Here is a 13,517-nt window from a genome sequence, read left to right as displayed (position 1 = left end):
CTTTGTGGTCTGTGTTGATTGGGGGAACGCGAAGATGTGTCCTCCACCTCACACGCAGGTGCTGCAGGCCAAGCTGAGCCAGCTGAACACGCAGCTACCCTCGTCGCCCGAGTCGAGCTCGGACAGCTCGGTAGGCTCGCCCCAGCACCAGTACGACGGGGGCCCCCACGCAGAGGCGGAGGCCTGCCTACCTGGGGTGGTGAGTGCACACGGGCGGTCGTGACCTCTCTGGGGTCGCGGTCGTGACCCCTCTCCCTCTTTCTCCCTGTGGCGCAGCTGATGTCGAAGCAGCCGAGGTACTGCCAGTTCCTGTTCAAGATTGCCGACCTGGGCAGCGCGCTGCACATGCCCGAACTCAGGGACAGTGCCCTGGGGCTGCTCAAGCTGCTGCCGGCCGGTCAGTGGGGGCATTTGCCCTCTCTCCTCTCTATCTCTCTTCCTCTCTCTCTGCGCTTACTTGCGCCTGAGGCAAGCCCTGGCGGAGTTGAACTTGGTCTAAAGGATTAAGCTTGTGCGAATATTTGAGCGCTTCGAATAGTTAAACGAATATTAAAGTATTCACATTCGCTTCATCCCGAATTCAAAATTTCCAATATTTTGAGGTATTTTGGGTTAACGAAGATCAAAACTGTGTTCAAGCACTATGAAGAGTTTCGGTTTCGTTAGGCAAGCTGCAGTGCCATTGACGTCAGGCCTACATCTTGACTACATGTGGAGCCAAGACAAGCTAAGCCACATTGAGAGTGTTGTTGTAGCAATCTTAACGTGCGCACGTTCGTCAAGGTAGTCAAGGCTTCCGTTTCATTGTTTCAAGCAATGAAATGGTAACGGAACAATTTGTTTGTTTGCCGTGTGGCACATGTGCAGTGAGCAGGTGTTGATCGCATGCCGGGCTTGAACTTCAGTGGGCATCATGCTTCAATCAGTCAAGTGACATGGCCAATGCGTCCACGGGGGCCAACCCGATATGAAACTTATTTGTGAAGATGTCGCCAGGCCCGGAAGCTCACTGCCTCGGTGACGGGAAGCTCAGTGACACCTGGCAACTATTCGAATTTGCTTCGAAAGTATTCGACCCTGAGGACTGTTCACTTCGAATTCACTTCGAACTAAAATATCACCATTCGCACAAGCTTATAAAGGATGCCATAGAAAGGAAGGCGAGCATTTGTTGGGCGGTGTGCAAGTTTGTATGAGTTGCGCGAACAGCTGAGGCCGCTCTGGGGTTGCAAGTTGGGGCACCCACCTAAGTACAAAACCCTCACAGGGTTGGAATTATTCTCTCTCTCTCTCTCTCCTTGTGCGGTGGCCCACATCACATGGCAACGAGAGCTGAAAGGGGTGTGGATTTGAAGAGCCAGTCGTGAATCACTCGTTCTTTGGTGACAGAGTTCCTTTTTTTCTTCTTTTTTCGTCATAGAAACTTTTTGTGCACCTCCAGTGCCAAACAGGGATACGAGATGCGTATTGGGAATGCTTTCCTGCTCTCCAAAAAAGTACAACAACCTATAAGTAAAGGCTATTAGGGTAAGGGTTTTTTTTTTTTTTTTTTAAATGGGGAGACCTAGTCTTCAGAGTAAAAGGATTGCCAAGAAATCAGTTTTATGTACTGTTTTTATTTGTAATCTACGAGTTCTCATGAAAGAAACTCTGATGGCATGTGAGCCCTTTTTGCGCTTTATCATCACTAGCAGGGACAGTGTTGTTTACCAAGCAAGTAAAAGCTGCCCTCCAGCTTGGCTAGATTGGCCTTGTCTTCTGCCCAGAGCAGTGGAGCCCTCTGTGGGCCTAGGATCGAAACACATTATGCAGGGCTTGAAAGGGCCATGAACACGAAATGCGAGTTTGTTTCGTTCGAAAGATTGCCTCGTAAGAATAACACGGACACCACTTTTAACACAAACATCATGCAAATAAGCTTTTTAATGAGGAAAGCAGAGAATAAGCATGCGACACCGTAGCTACAAATCCTGCACTGAACTTATGACGTATTATGGGCAGCTTGTTGCAATTGGCTGAGGCCGACAAAATCCAACGCAAAGTAAACAGGGATTATAAGCTTGCGGAACGAGCTATTTGTGCTTAAATTTAGTGCAGTCCACTTTTCTTTTTTTTTTACAGTAAGAATGGTGGTGGCAAACAATGGAAGTTACGAATGAACGCGTAAACATAGAAGCACCAGTGCGTACTGCGTGCGCTATGCTGGTTATAGCTGCACAGCAGTCCGGCTCATTAGGGGTTGCCACATACGACACTGGCCAATTAGCATAAACGACATTGTCTTATGTGACTCTTGTCGAGCATACCCAGTGTTTCATGAAACGATTGCTGTCAACCATAACAAAAAAAAAAATCCAGGTACTAATCCAGTTAAGAACAATGCGAGTGCGGACAGTGGTCCTGAGTGGTATCGTAGCGCCATCTGGGAGGACGGATGGGAAACGTGGCAACAATACACGTTTCACCGTTTGCTTCAGCCCTAGTCAACATACAAGCAATCGTTTCAAGTACCTGCCTTGAATACGTCATCGCTGACACTGTTGCAAATCGTAGAGGAAGAAGATGTGGCTCCTGGCTCTTAGAGCACGAGTATCATCATCATTGTAGGTCTGTCATCGCCATTAAAAGGGACATGAAGATAAAACACAAGTTTGGTTCATTCAAAAGGCGGCTTCGTTAGAATCATACTGACACCACTTTTAACATAACTTCGCTCAAATAAGCTACATAATTAGGAAAAAAGGGAATGGCCATGCGACCCACTAGCTCATTTCCCGCAACAGAACCTATGATGTCATACGTGGCAGCTCTGCGGTTGGCGGAGGCCGGCAAAAGCAAACGCAAATTAGGCAGGGCTTATAAGCTTGCCGAAAGAGCTATTTGCGCTTAAATTTAGAGCACATTTTTTTTTGAAGCCCTAAGAATGGTGGGACAAACAGTGGAAGTTACGAAAGCACACGTAAACGTAGAAGTACCGATTGTACTGCTGTTGGTACAGTGCGCACTATGCTTCGTTTAGATGCACTGCACTGCGGGGCTTTGGGGTTGTTTCAGACGACACTGGCCGATTGACTTAAGCCTCGATGTCTTATAATGACCGTATTTGTCGAGCGAGCACCATGTTTCACGAAACGATTGTCTCCCTGAGCAAAACAAGCGAGGTACAAATGCGTTCACAAATACGTTCACAAACCAAAGGCAGAAATCGGCTTGCCACGGTGTGGTGGCGTCATCTAGGTTCGCTAACGGTAAACAAGGCCCTGTGATGTCATTGCAGACCACGAAAAGCACGATTTAGCGGGAAAATCAAAATTTTCACTTAAATTAATTAATTTCTCAGTGAATAAAGCATCGTTTGTGGCCGGACAAGCGCTGGGGGTGCTATAAGACACAAACAAAATCTTTGGAACAAAACAAACTTGCATTTTGTCTGCATGGCCCCTTTAGGAGTGAAGCGTTGCACACATGTAAGTGGCCTCTTGACACTGTTTTTAGAAAGTGCAATCCTGTTTTTAAACAATATTTATGTATCCTACTGGGCAGCGCAAAAAGCTGGTTGCATTGTAGTTCAGTGTCAAGGGGCGGCCTTTATGGCAATACGTTGCCAGCAAAACCACTTTGTCATATGGTACTTTAAGTGGTTATTTGATGTTAACAATCACTGGCCAGTTGCTTGCTAACGTATTACCACTCGTCAAGCCGCAGAAACTTTCCAGTCTCGAACAAAGTTTTCTATTGCAAACATTTTAGTTAGATGACTGGTTCTGGACTGCTCTGCCTGAAATATTTTTTCATGCCAACCTCACTCGGGTGGTGTTTTACTTGAGTCAGCATTCTGTTTGGCCTCTTGAAGTCCATTCATTTGAAACTGTAGAAGTGGTGTGTGAGGGCTAAGGTTTTCATGGCGTTTCACGAAGGCCCCTTTCTAGGGAGAGAGCAGTAGGTCCTGATTTTTACCCAACCAGCCAAACCGCTTTCGCTCACTTACTAGTCAGAGTCACTGTCAGTAATTACGATAAAAATCAGTTTAACTGATTTGTAAACATTGACGAGGTGATGTTTAAACTGTGTCTCGAACCTTGGAAGGCTACGCAGTAGATTTAACAACATGTCAGCCACGTTTGCACCCCACTGTGACGCAAATATTTAGTGAGCCAGTTTCAGAAGGGATTTGCAAGGCATGACAGCAAGTGACATGCTTGAACTTTTCATGCTGTCCTCAAGAAAATCAAGATATTCTGCTCTTTTGCTAGAGGGCAGCCATTTCGGAACACTCTCAAGACAATAGCTGTGTGTTAGGCTGGGTTACCCTGTGTTGGAAGGTGTAGCGGTGGAGGTGATTTCAGCATAGTGCCTTGTGTTGTTGTTGTGGTGTCGCACTCGCCGAGGTTGAGTGTGCGGTGTGTGTGTGTCCCGGGATGTGCAGATGTGCAGACGGTGGAGCGGCTCCGCGAAATCTGTGTCCACCGCGGGGATCCAGCGGCCCTGGAGTCTCTGCTCCAGTCACTGTCACCCACCGAGCTGCTCTACCACCTCGAGGTGGGTGGCCAATCTCGGTGGCAGATTTTCCCGAAGCCGGGAGACGCAGGGTGTGAGAGTGAGCCTCAATTACGGTTACTCTACAGTGGCCAGAACAGAGGCTAGCGGCCACTCCTTCTCGTGTTTTGATTTTTTTTCTTAAGAAAAGAAAATGCATGTTTACGAGGACTTTCAGTCCATATTTGCTTGCAGTGGTTGCTGGCATTGGTGTGCTCTGAAGATTTTGTAAGGGGCTAGGCACACTTAGAGCTTGTACCAGTAAGTGTGAAGTCTGAGTTGGAGGGTAGACAAGTTGGACATAATGCTTATGGTTGGCGTTACAATTTGTCGTTAACTTTAAAAAGATTGATGTCCTGCACAAAGACTGAAGGGATAGCCCACAATTAGGTGCGACTGTTTTGTACAGTAATTTATGTCGGAAGCAACCTGGTTGTGCAGAAGTGCTTCTTGTGAAGCTGTGGTGAGCACTGTAATCTCTAATTTTTTTCTGGTGTTTCTTGAGTGTATTTTAGCGACCTCATTTCAGATGTTCTCTGTTAGACACCTATTCTACCAGAGCTCCAATGGCATTGTGAACCTATTCGAACCAAATGTCATCCAACTAAAATTGGAATGTTATGTCGCTCACGTAGGTTTTTCAACAGCGTTCAGTTCGAATTCGTTTCTAGGCGAATGGTTGTTGCTGAAGGTATTCAAGGCTCTATTGTGCGTTCAACACGCAGGTGTTAGTTGCCTCATCCCAGTGCCTTCATGTAGCTCTTGGAAAATTAATACTGTAAACAGAACAGTGAGTTAATATGGCCAGTTGTTTAACAAGTGTACCGCAAAATTTATTCTTCCTGAACTGTAAATACTGTTGCAAGCTTTACTGACATTATGCTTTCCATCCCAGCAAGCAGAGAACAACCATTCTGAAAGTAATTCGTTATTTCTGAAGAAGAGAAAGAGAGAGAGAAAGGAAGAAAGAAAGAAAGAACAACAACCAAATCACATTTATCACTGATCATAAGTATGGATGGTGAAGTCTTTGTTGCGAGAGTCTACTACGGCTTTAAATGTAACCATACAGCGTGAAAATGGAAATCGACAGCAACAGCAGCATCACCACAGTGTGGTGAGTGAATGTTGAAGCTTTCAACTTGGACCAAAATTGTAGTGGAGCATGGCGGGTTCTGGGTGGCCCTTGAGTTGGATGACCTTCAGTTTGACCCGCCGCGGGGGCTCAGTGGCTAAGGCGTTGCGCTGCTGAGCATGAGGACTCGGGTTCGATTCCCGGCCGCGGCGGCCGCTTTTCTGATGGGGGCTAAAAGCAAAAACGCCCGTGTGGACGAGATTTCGGCGCTTGTTAAAGATTCCCAGGCGGCCAAAATTAATCCGGAGCCCTCCACAATGGCACGCCTCATCGCCTGTGAAGTTTCGGCGCGTTAAAACCCCACAAGCAAAAAAAAAAAAATAAAAAAATAAAAAACAACGTTCGGTTCGATAGACCCAACGTCCCTTGTGTGATGCCGTGCAGGTGGCCTACTCGCTGCTGCTGCCCGCCCTGGCGCCCTGCTCCAAGGAGGCCCAGGAGTTCCAGGCAGGCTTTGTGCGCAGCGGGGGCGTGGCCGTGGTGCTCCGCATGCTGGGACGCCCGGACGGGGCCGGCTTCGACCCCGCCAGTCGAGGGTGGGTGCTGTCGGTGGGCGGATGCGGGTGCAACCGCTTTGCGAGCGATGCGGTTTTTTTTGCTGAAGGACAGTCCAATGATTAGGCAACGCGCTTTCCCACCCGTCTTATATCTGGGAATGAGTGAATGTGAAGCGGATGACGATTTTCTAAGTATAACTTTGGAGTGAATACAGTTGAACCCCTTTATAAGAGACACATACCGGGGAGTAGTTTCTGTCTCTTATATGAGAGGTCTCTTATAAGCAGGGAACCATGTTTTCACTAACCGATCAACCCCTAGTTCAGTGTGGGCACTTGTAGGACTAAAAGAAGCTCAAAAGAATGCTACAGCATGTTGCAGAGGGTTCATTCTAATTTATGTTTTGCCCCCAGAATTTATGGAATAGTTCTGAATCTTTGTTTCATGACTGTATTTACACTGTTTTTTACAACGGCTTCTACAAGCTTTCTCTTCTTTCACTGTCTGTGGAATATGAAGAATCGTAGACGTATAGTTCATAAGCCTGATGAACAGCCAGAGCGCACAGCGTCTTCCACTGTGTACTCTGGCTGTTCATCAGAATAGCGGGACTCGACATCTGCTACGCTTCTTGATTGGGTGCTACGTGATTGGGAGAGCCCACTGCACACTCCCTTTATTCTTGGCTTGTGCAGAAGCCCACACGCACGGTCGCGCTTGTACGCATGGCGGTAAGCTTTAACCGCTTCCTGTACATTGCATTTCCATTGGCAGGGCTTCTCGTCATTGTTTCATAGTTGACTGAACCACCCTGCATTCGCTGAAGCTATGATAAATAGCAACTACGGGCGTCTGTCGTCCCCTTCGATTCCACAACGGATGCAACTGCAGTTAGTGACTGGTGGCACCGCATCTAAAGTTAGAATGCCGGTTACAGGCGAGATTGCTGACCAGAAGTCAAGGATGACTTGTCCCTTACAACCAACCGTCTTCTACATCTGATGTCTGTTATAAAAGAGGTCGATTCAGTGGTAAAGATAGGGCATCCAACCATGTGGGTGAATAGTGTCTCTTGTACCCGATTGTCTCTTACATCCACGCCTTTTATAACGAGGCTCAACTGTAGCTGCAAGAAACAGTAACCGGCAGCAACAGCCATGAGCAGTGCCATGAAAAACATGTGCAATGGTCGATGAACTTGTATAAATGCAAAACGATTTCAAGGCTCTGGTTTTAGGGTATAAAGGCTTGCTGTGCATTAGCTGTACAAAGTGGGATGCAGTCGAGTCCACTTATAACGATACCGTTTATAACAATATATCGGATATAACGATGAACAGCTATGGCACCGTCAACTTTTGTATTCTTTCTATGGTAAAATAAACCGCTTATTACAATGCCCCAACGATTGAATCCGGTTATATTGTGCACCAAAAGTGCAACAGTGATGACTCTAACGGCGCGGTTGCGCAGCCTACTCAGCTAGTGTCTTCGTAGGAGGCCAAGGACATTGACCTCAGCTATAGGTGAAGCACCTATAGATGCTCTTGGAAAAGATTCACACGCTAGCTTCACACCTGCTTGCCAGTTTCAGACGCGGCTAACAAAGGTGACCGACTGTGGCTTCTTTTCTGCAATTTAAGAGTAGTGCGACCTTGCCATATGGCATGCGAATAAAATGTTTTGAGCTCTCATCTGTCTTTTTATTTCGCAACCCGCTTATAACAATTATCGGATATAACGATTGGATTTCCTTGGCACTTGGATATTGTTATAAGTGGACTAGACTGTAGTAGCTCCTAATTGGATTTGGAGTTGACTGCATGCAGATGCACAGAGTGTAAGTGGTAGTGAAAAACTTTCAGTTCCTACAGTTTTCCAGTGTGCCAGCTACAGTTTTTTTACGTTAGGCTTCTGTACGTGTCACAAAAAACAGCTCCACGTGTTATGCATCGAAACCTGAGCTGTGGCATTTGCATTTCCTCTACCAGTTGTGCCCTATTCAGTTTTTGTTTTGTTTTTTTAATCGTTGTGGTGCACTTAGTGCGTGCCTAGATGATATCATAGTTCAGATGAAGAAAATGAAATGGAATTGGGCAGGCTACATAGCCTGCCCAAGTCCATTTATTTTTCCTGATGAGCATAATGACAGCTGGTGGGCAAATAGGGTAACAGAGTGGATACCAAGAGGTTGGTCTAGAAGAAGGGGAAGACCCATAACTCAATGGAGGGAAGAAATAAGGTCATTCGGGGGCAAAGATTGGACTGGAGCAGTTCAGGACAGAAGTGGCTGGAGGTCAGTGGGAGAGGCCTTTGTCCTGCAGTGGACCTGAGTAGGCTGATGATGATGATAAATGTGTAAAACTAATGAACCTGAATGTCAGCTAGTATAGTAGGTAAGTGCCCGCATGTATTTTGCGTTACAAATAAATCCACCCTGCATATTGGCATTGAAAACTTCAGGTCGTTTCCCCCTGTGCACAAGAAACGGTTACCAGTTTCGTCTGCAAAAATGCAGCTAAAATGGGCACTGTCTTGAACTTCTCCACAGGAAAATTGCATTGTTTGTGTTCTATATTGCGAGGGAAGTTTGCCCAGGCTCCAATATTTTTGAGGATTGAATCCCCTTGGCTTCATAGCTTTGGTGGGGAGCTTTTTAGCCTGTATTTTTAGTAAAGCAACACATATTGGTTGTGCAGCAGTAACTGAGAGATGACTGTGCACAAATGCTACAAAGTTTGGTTTTGATGGTCCCAGAGGGGATCCAAAACAGTGATTATTCCTCTCAAAAGCGTCTAAAGGGAAAAAAAGAAAGCCTCTTTTGCACTCCAGACATGTTCCAGAGCTGCCTCTTTCCCACTCCAGAAATTGCTCCGAATCCATAGCAGGCCTGATGACCACCAAAGCTGCCTTTTCAGCATCCTGGTAAAGAAAAAAGCACGCAAAGAGAGAGAAGGGAGAGGACGAAATGGTGGGGCACTGTAAGACATCTTCCCCCCTTGCCCTCCCGTGGCTGTGGCGGCAGGCGCGGCTGGCTGCTGTTGCTGAAGCTGAGCAAGCTGCTGCTGACGGTGGTGGCCCACTGCCTGGCGCAGCAGCAGGCCCCCTCCTCCTCGCCCCCCGAGGGGCTGGCCCAGGCCCTGAAGCACGTGCCCAGCACGGGGCCCGAGGGCACCCTGCACACCGTCGGCCTGCGCCTCGCCCCGGTCCTGCTCCTCCGACAGCAGGTGAGGGTTCTGGCGTTGCGCGCCCTGACGACGCTGACGACGCTCGGGTCGGTGAGGCAAATGCGTTTCTGGGTGCATATCAAGTTAAAATTTTGATTCTCCCGCCAAATTGTGTGCTTTCGTGACATCTACGATAATGTCATATGTGCTGGGGACAGCCTTGTTTACTGTTAAGCAACCTAGATGGCGCCACCATGCTGCAGCGGGCCCTTTTCTGCCTTTGCTTTGTTTTTGACCATATTTGTACCTGGCTCGTTTTTGTTCAGGTAGAAAATATTTGTTTCGTGAAACATGGTGCTCGCTCGACTAATACGGTCACGCAAGACGCCGTCACTTGCACCAATCAGCCAGTGCCCCTCGAGACAACCCCAAAGTGCTGCAGTGCTGTGCAGCTTAAACAAGCATAGTGCGCGGAGTACCAACAGCAGTGCGCACCGGTACTTCTATGTTTACGTGTACTTTTGTAACTTCCACTGTTTACTCCACCATTCTTACTGCTATGTGTACAAAGAATGTGCTCTAAATTTGAGCCCAAATAGCTCATTCAGCAAGTTTATAAGCTCTGCCTAATTTGCATTTCCTTTTGCCGGCCTCAGCCAATCACAGAGCTGGCACATATGATATCATAGATTCTGTTGCGGGAAATGAGCTAGTGGGTTGCATGGCCATTCCCTTTTTTTCCTGATTATGTAGCTTATTTCAGCAAAGTTTACGTTAAAAGTATGGTCACTATGATTTTAATTTCACTATAATTTTAATGAACCAAACTTGTGTTTTGTCTGCATGGCCCCTTTAATGTGGCTGTTGGGGTGTCTTTTATTGTCAGTCCAGTGAGCGTCAAGTCGTTACAATATTGTCCACAGGATTACAAATTGATTTTACGAGACTGTTTCTGTGCTTCATGTTCTCATTGCATGTAAGTCACTCGAAACACTTAAACAGACTAAGTAAAGCTGTAGACTGGGCTAGTTGGTAATTCATAGTGAACAAATGTAGCGCAGCTGAAACACAAGGGACGAAAAAAAAAAACGACTGTGTTAGCAAACCGTCGGTTGCATTATCTGACCGTGAATTACATTTTCTGCAATGTGATGCTATACGCAACAGGCCACTGTGATTGTGAAGATGTTTGGCGTGTCTTTGGTGTACTCGATCTTTCTTTGTCAGTATTTTTTTTGTTTTTGTTTTCTACGTCTTTTTTGTTCCTGCTAAGGCTAAGCATATATATTTGCCATCTTGTGAATAAAGAATCAGTTGGAAGTGAGCGCTCATTCATGCGTATTCTTTCCGTCCCTTGTGTTTCTGCTGCGCTACATTTGTTCACTTAAACAGACACTCCGCCAGTTTATACACACAACACATACCATTACACCTGGCGTACTTTCTCCCGGATAAAGAAATAATCAATTACAAAAAAGTTTTAGACTACTGGGCTGAGGTTTATTTTTTAGGGAAAATTTCGGATCACACATAACCACAGCTTGTCCATCAGTAATCAGGACAGTGCTGAGGTACTTCCCGTGACACTCAGGGACTTTATCGTTTTTTGGTTGGCAAAACCTCTCTGCGAAGGACCCTGATTCTGTTCTTTTTGTGCTTGCTTTTCCTCCTGCACGTGCCGGCGTTGCACTGCCACTTTTTTTTCGGTTACTACCGAAAAAACCAACCCAAAGAGTGTTCCTAACTAAATGAACGCGAGCGCTGCTGGTTAATTACGTATATTTTGCCTCAAATGTACCTGCAGTTTTCTTTGCGCTAAACAAAGAGGCGATGTGTGACAAGCACCAGTGATTCACGAGTTTCAAACGCTTAGGACTATATGAACAGCTTGGCTTTCGAAGCCTCTGTTCTTTGGCGCGATGACAGCTATTACGACGGTATGCCGTGGGGCTCTACTTGGGTCCAGTGAGTGAGCTTTGACGACGAGGCAAGCCCGTGAAGTGCTCTGCATTTAAAAGTACTTTGTATGAGCGTGGGGTCGATTAGTGTGTCGGTGAGTGGGATTTTCGTAACGGAGAGACATGGCAGACATTCCAAAAAGAAGGGACGGCTTTTTCGTTTTCCCTGTTTCAGGGCACGAACCACCTTCCAGACCTGGGCACCATCCGGGCGGTGATCAAGCTGGCCTGGTCCTCCGCGGGCCTCTCCTCAGGACCCACAGGCGAGGTCGGTTCGAGCCCCTCTCCTCCTCCTTCTCCTCCCTGCTGAACCGTCCAGCTGGTGTTGTAAAGTGCAAATTAGTAGGGGTGTGCGAATATTCGAAACTTCGATTATGCGATTCGAATTTTTTGGTATTCGATTCGATTCGAACGACACTTTTATTGTTCGAAATATTCGAACCACCCAAAAGTAAAAAAAAAAAATAAATTCAGAGTGTGTCTCAGCAGCAAAGTCGCGAAGCATATACACGGCGAACGGTACGTGCTTTCGCAGACTGTATCGGTGTTTATTCGTAGTTACAGTGGACTATCGATGATACGATTCCGGGGGTGCGAATTTCGGGATGATATGAATTTCCGAAAAGTTCCGACGAAATTGCATTGTTTGCAATGGGAAAAATTTCGTCTGTTACGAACGTACCTGCGCGGCCCGGCGGAAGATACGAACGAGCCGGCGAGGCACCCGACTGCCGAACGAGCAAGTGACGGCTCTCGCTCCCCTGTTTGTCACTCTTTCTCCAGAAACGGCTGGGCTGTTGTTTTCTGCTCGTGGAAACACTCTGCGCACGCCCAAGGCGCGCTGACACCGCCGCGAAACCACCCCCACGCTGCACGCGGCGCGGCCGGCGGCGTCAACATGGCGTCGGCTCCAGCCGCGAAGTGGCGCGAGCGCTCGAGCGACCGCTTCTAACCGCTCTTTAAAATGCGGCTCAAGGGAGACACGAAGTTGCTTGTGCGGTAAAGGAGCTGATAATGCATGCGAAAGCGGTACTACAAAACATCATCCGCGCCGCTAGTGAAAGCGCCCATAAAATATTTGCTGGGGTGCTAAGCCTAACCATCTCCGGCGGAGCCAAGCCGGCTGTCTCGATCTCATCGCAAGTAGTCAGGCTCCTCCATTCTGCTGCGCGCGTTGTGCGACATTTTCTGGCCGAGGTAGGCGCTACCGCGGGCGCGAAATCGTCGATGCGGGCGTGAAAATACAGCGCTCGCAGAGCCGAGGCGAGCGAATCGCGTGCAAAAACGCACCATGCTGTTCACGCCGTTGGTTCACGCTTGGCTGTTGCGGCGCGTAGCGAGCTTGGGCACAGCCAGTGAGGAGATGAGCGCGAAGCTTTACGAAGCTCCAGAAAGGACTGCTTTGCGACACGGGGGTTAAAAAAAGCAGAAAAAAATCACGAATTTCTTCATGCGAAAGTAAGAAAAGAAATAAAAGAAAACTTTTTTCAGCGCTAAACTTTTTGGTCTGTGTTGGTTCATACGAATTTCGGATGATACGCATATTTTTCGCAGTCCCGCGAGATTAGTATCATCAAGATTTTACTGTATCAGCGCGCAGCAATGTGCACGGGCTCGGGCATGCCAGCTACTAGTGTCTCAAGTGAGCGGCTGTTTTCGGTATCTGGTAAAGTCGTGACAAGCAGGAGGTTGTCACTGCTCCCCGCGAACATGTCGAGCAGTTAACCTTTCTTCATGTTAACATTTAAGTGAGTGCAGACCTTAACCTGTTGAGTGAAATGGTATTGTGTAATTCCTCATTTTACTTTGTGTGATTTCTTGTGCAAAAAAGTTGCAGTTTTTGTGTCTTAGATGGTGAAAACTTTTATTTTACAAAAAACAATAAGTATTCGTATTCGAAAAATATTCGAAAAATATTCGATTCGATTCGAACTTTGTTTTTATTATTCGAATTCGCTTCGAAATTAAAAAATTGATATTCGCACACCCCTACAAATTAGTCATTGGGTGCCACGAGTTTGCATTCGAGTAGTGTGTGCAGTTGTCGTTAGCTCTCATAGTGGAGGTTTTAGGAGGAGCCACAGTGCTGGCATGGTTCATACCTGCCAGCTCTTGCGAATTTTCCGTAAAATGTACGAATTCGGACAAATCTTACTTACGATTTCACGAATCTTGCGTGAAATTTTACTGATTTTCAAAAAAAAGTACGAAGAGCTATTAAAA

General features: G+C 46.9%; 1 protein-coding gene across 7 annotated transcripts in view; it reads left to right on the top strand.

The window, feature by feature from the left end:
• The window catches only part of Faf (ubiquitin carboxyl-terminal hydrolase-like faf), a 112,485-nt gene that overhangs the window by 51,209 nt on the left and 47,759 nt on the right, over nt 1-13,517 (top strand). For all 7 annotated transcript variants that reach the window (XM_077701627.1, XM_077701624.1, XM_077701626.1 and 4 more), the window contains exons 15-20: nt 59-199; nt 277-397; nt 4,427-4,539; nt 6,056-6,207; nt 9,195-9,396; nt 11,470-11,562. In XM_077701627.1, the coding sequence (XP_077557753.1) occupies nt 59-199; nt 277-397; nt 4,427-4,539; nt 6,056-6,207; nt 9,195-9,396; nt 11,470-11,562 (822 nt within the window). The remainder of the gene's footprint in view (nt 1-58; nt 200-276; nt 398-4,426; nt 4,540-6,055; nt 6,208-9,194; nt 9,397-11,469; nt 11,563-13,517) is intronic.

The sequence above is a fragment of the Haemaphysalis longicornis genome, unplaced genomic scaffold (genome assembly GCF_048455015.1).
Source record: "Haemaphysalis longicornis isolate Haplotype H1 unplaced genomic scaffold, Haemaphysalis longicornis Haplotype H1 scaffold_29, whole genome shotgun sequence".
Lineage (NCBI taxonomy): Eukaryota > Metazoa > Arthropoda > Arachnida > Ixodida > Ixodidae > Haemaphysalis > Haemaphysalis longicornis.
This window is presented reverse-complemented; position numbering and strand designations above follow the sequence as displayed.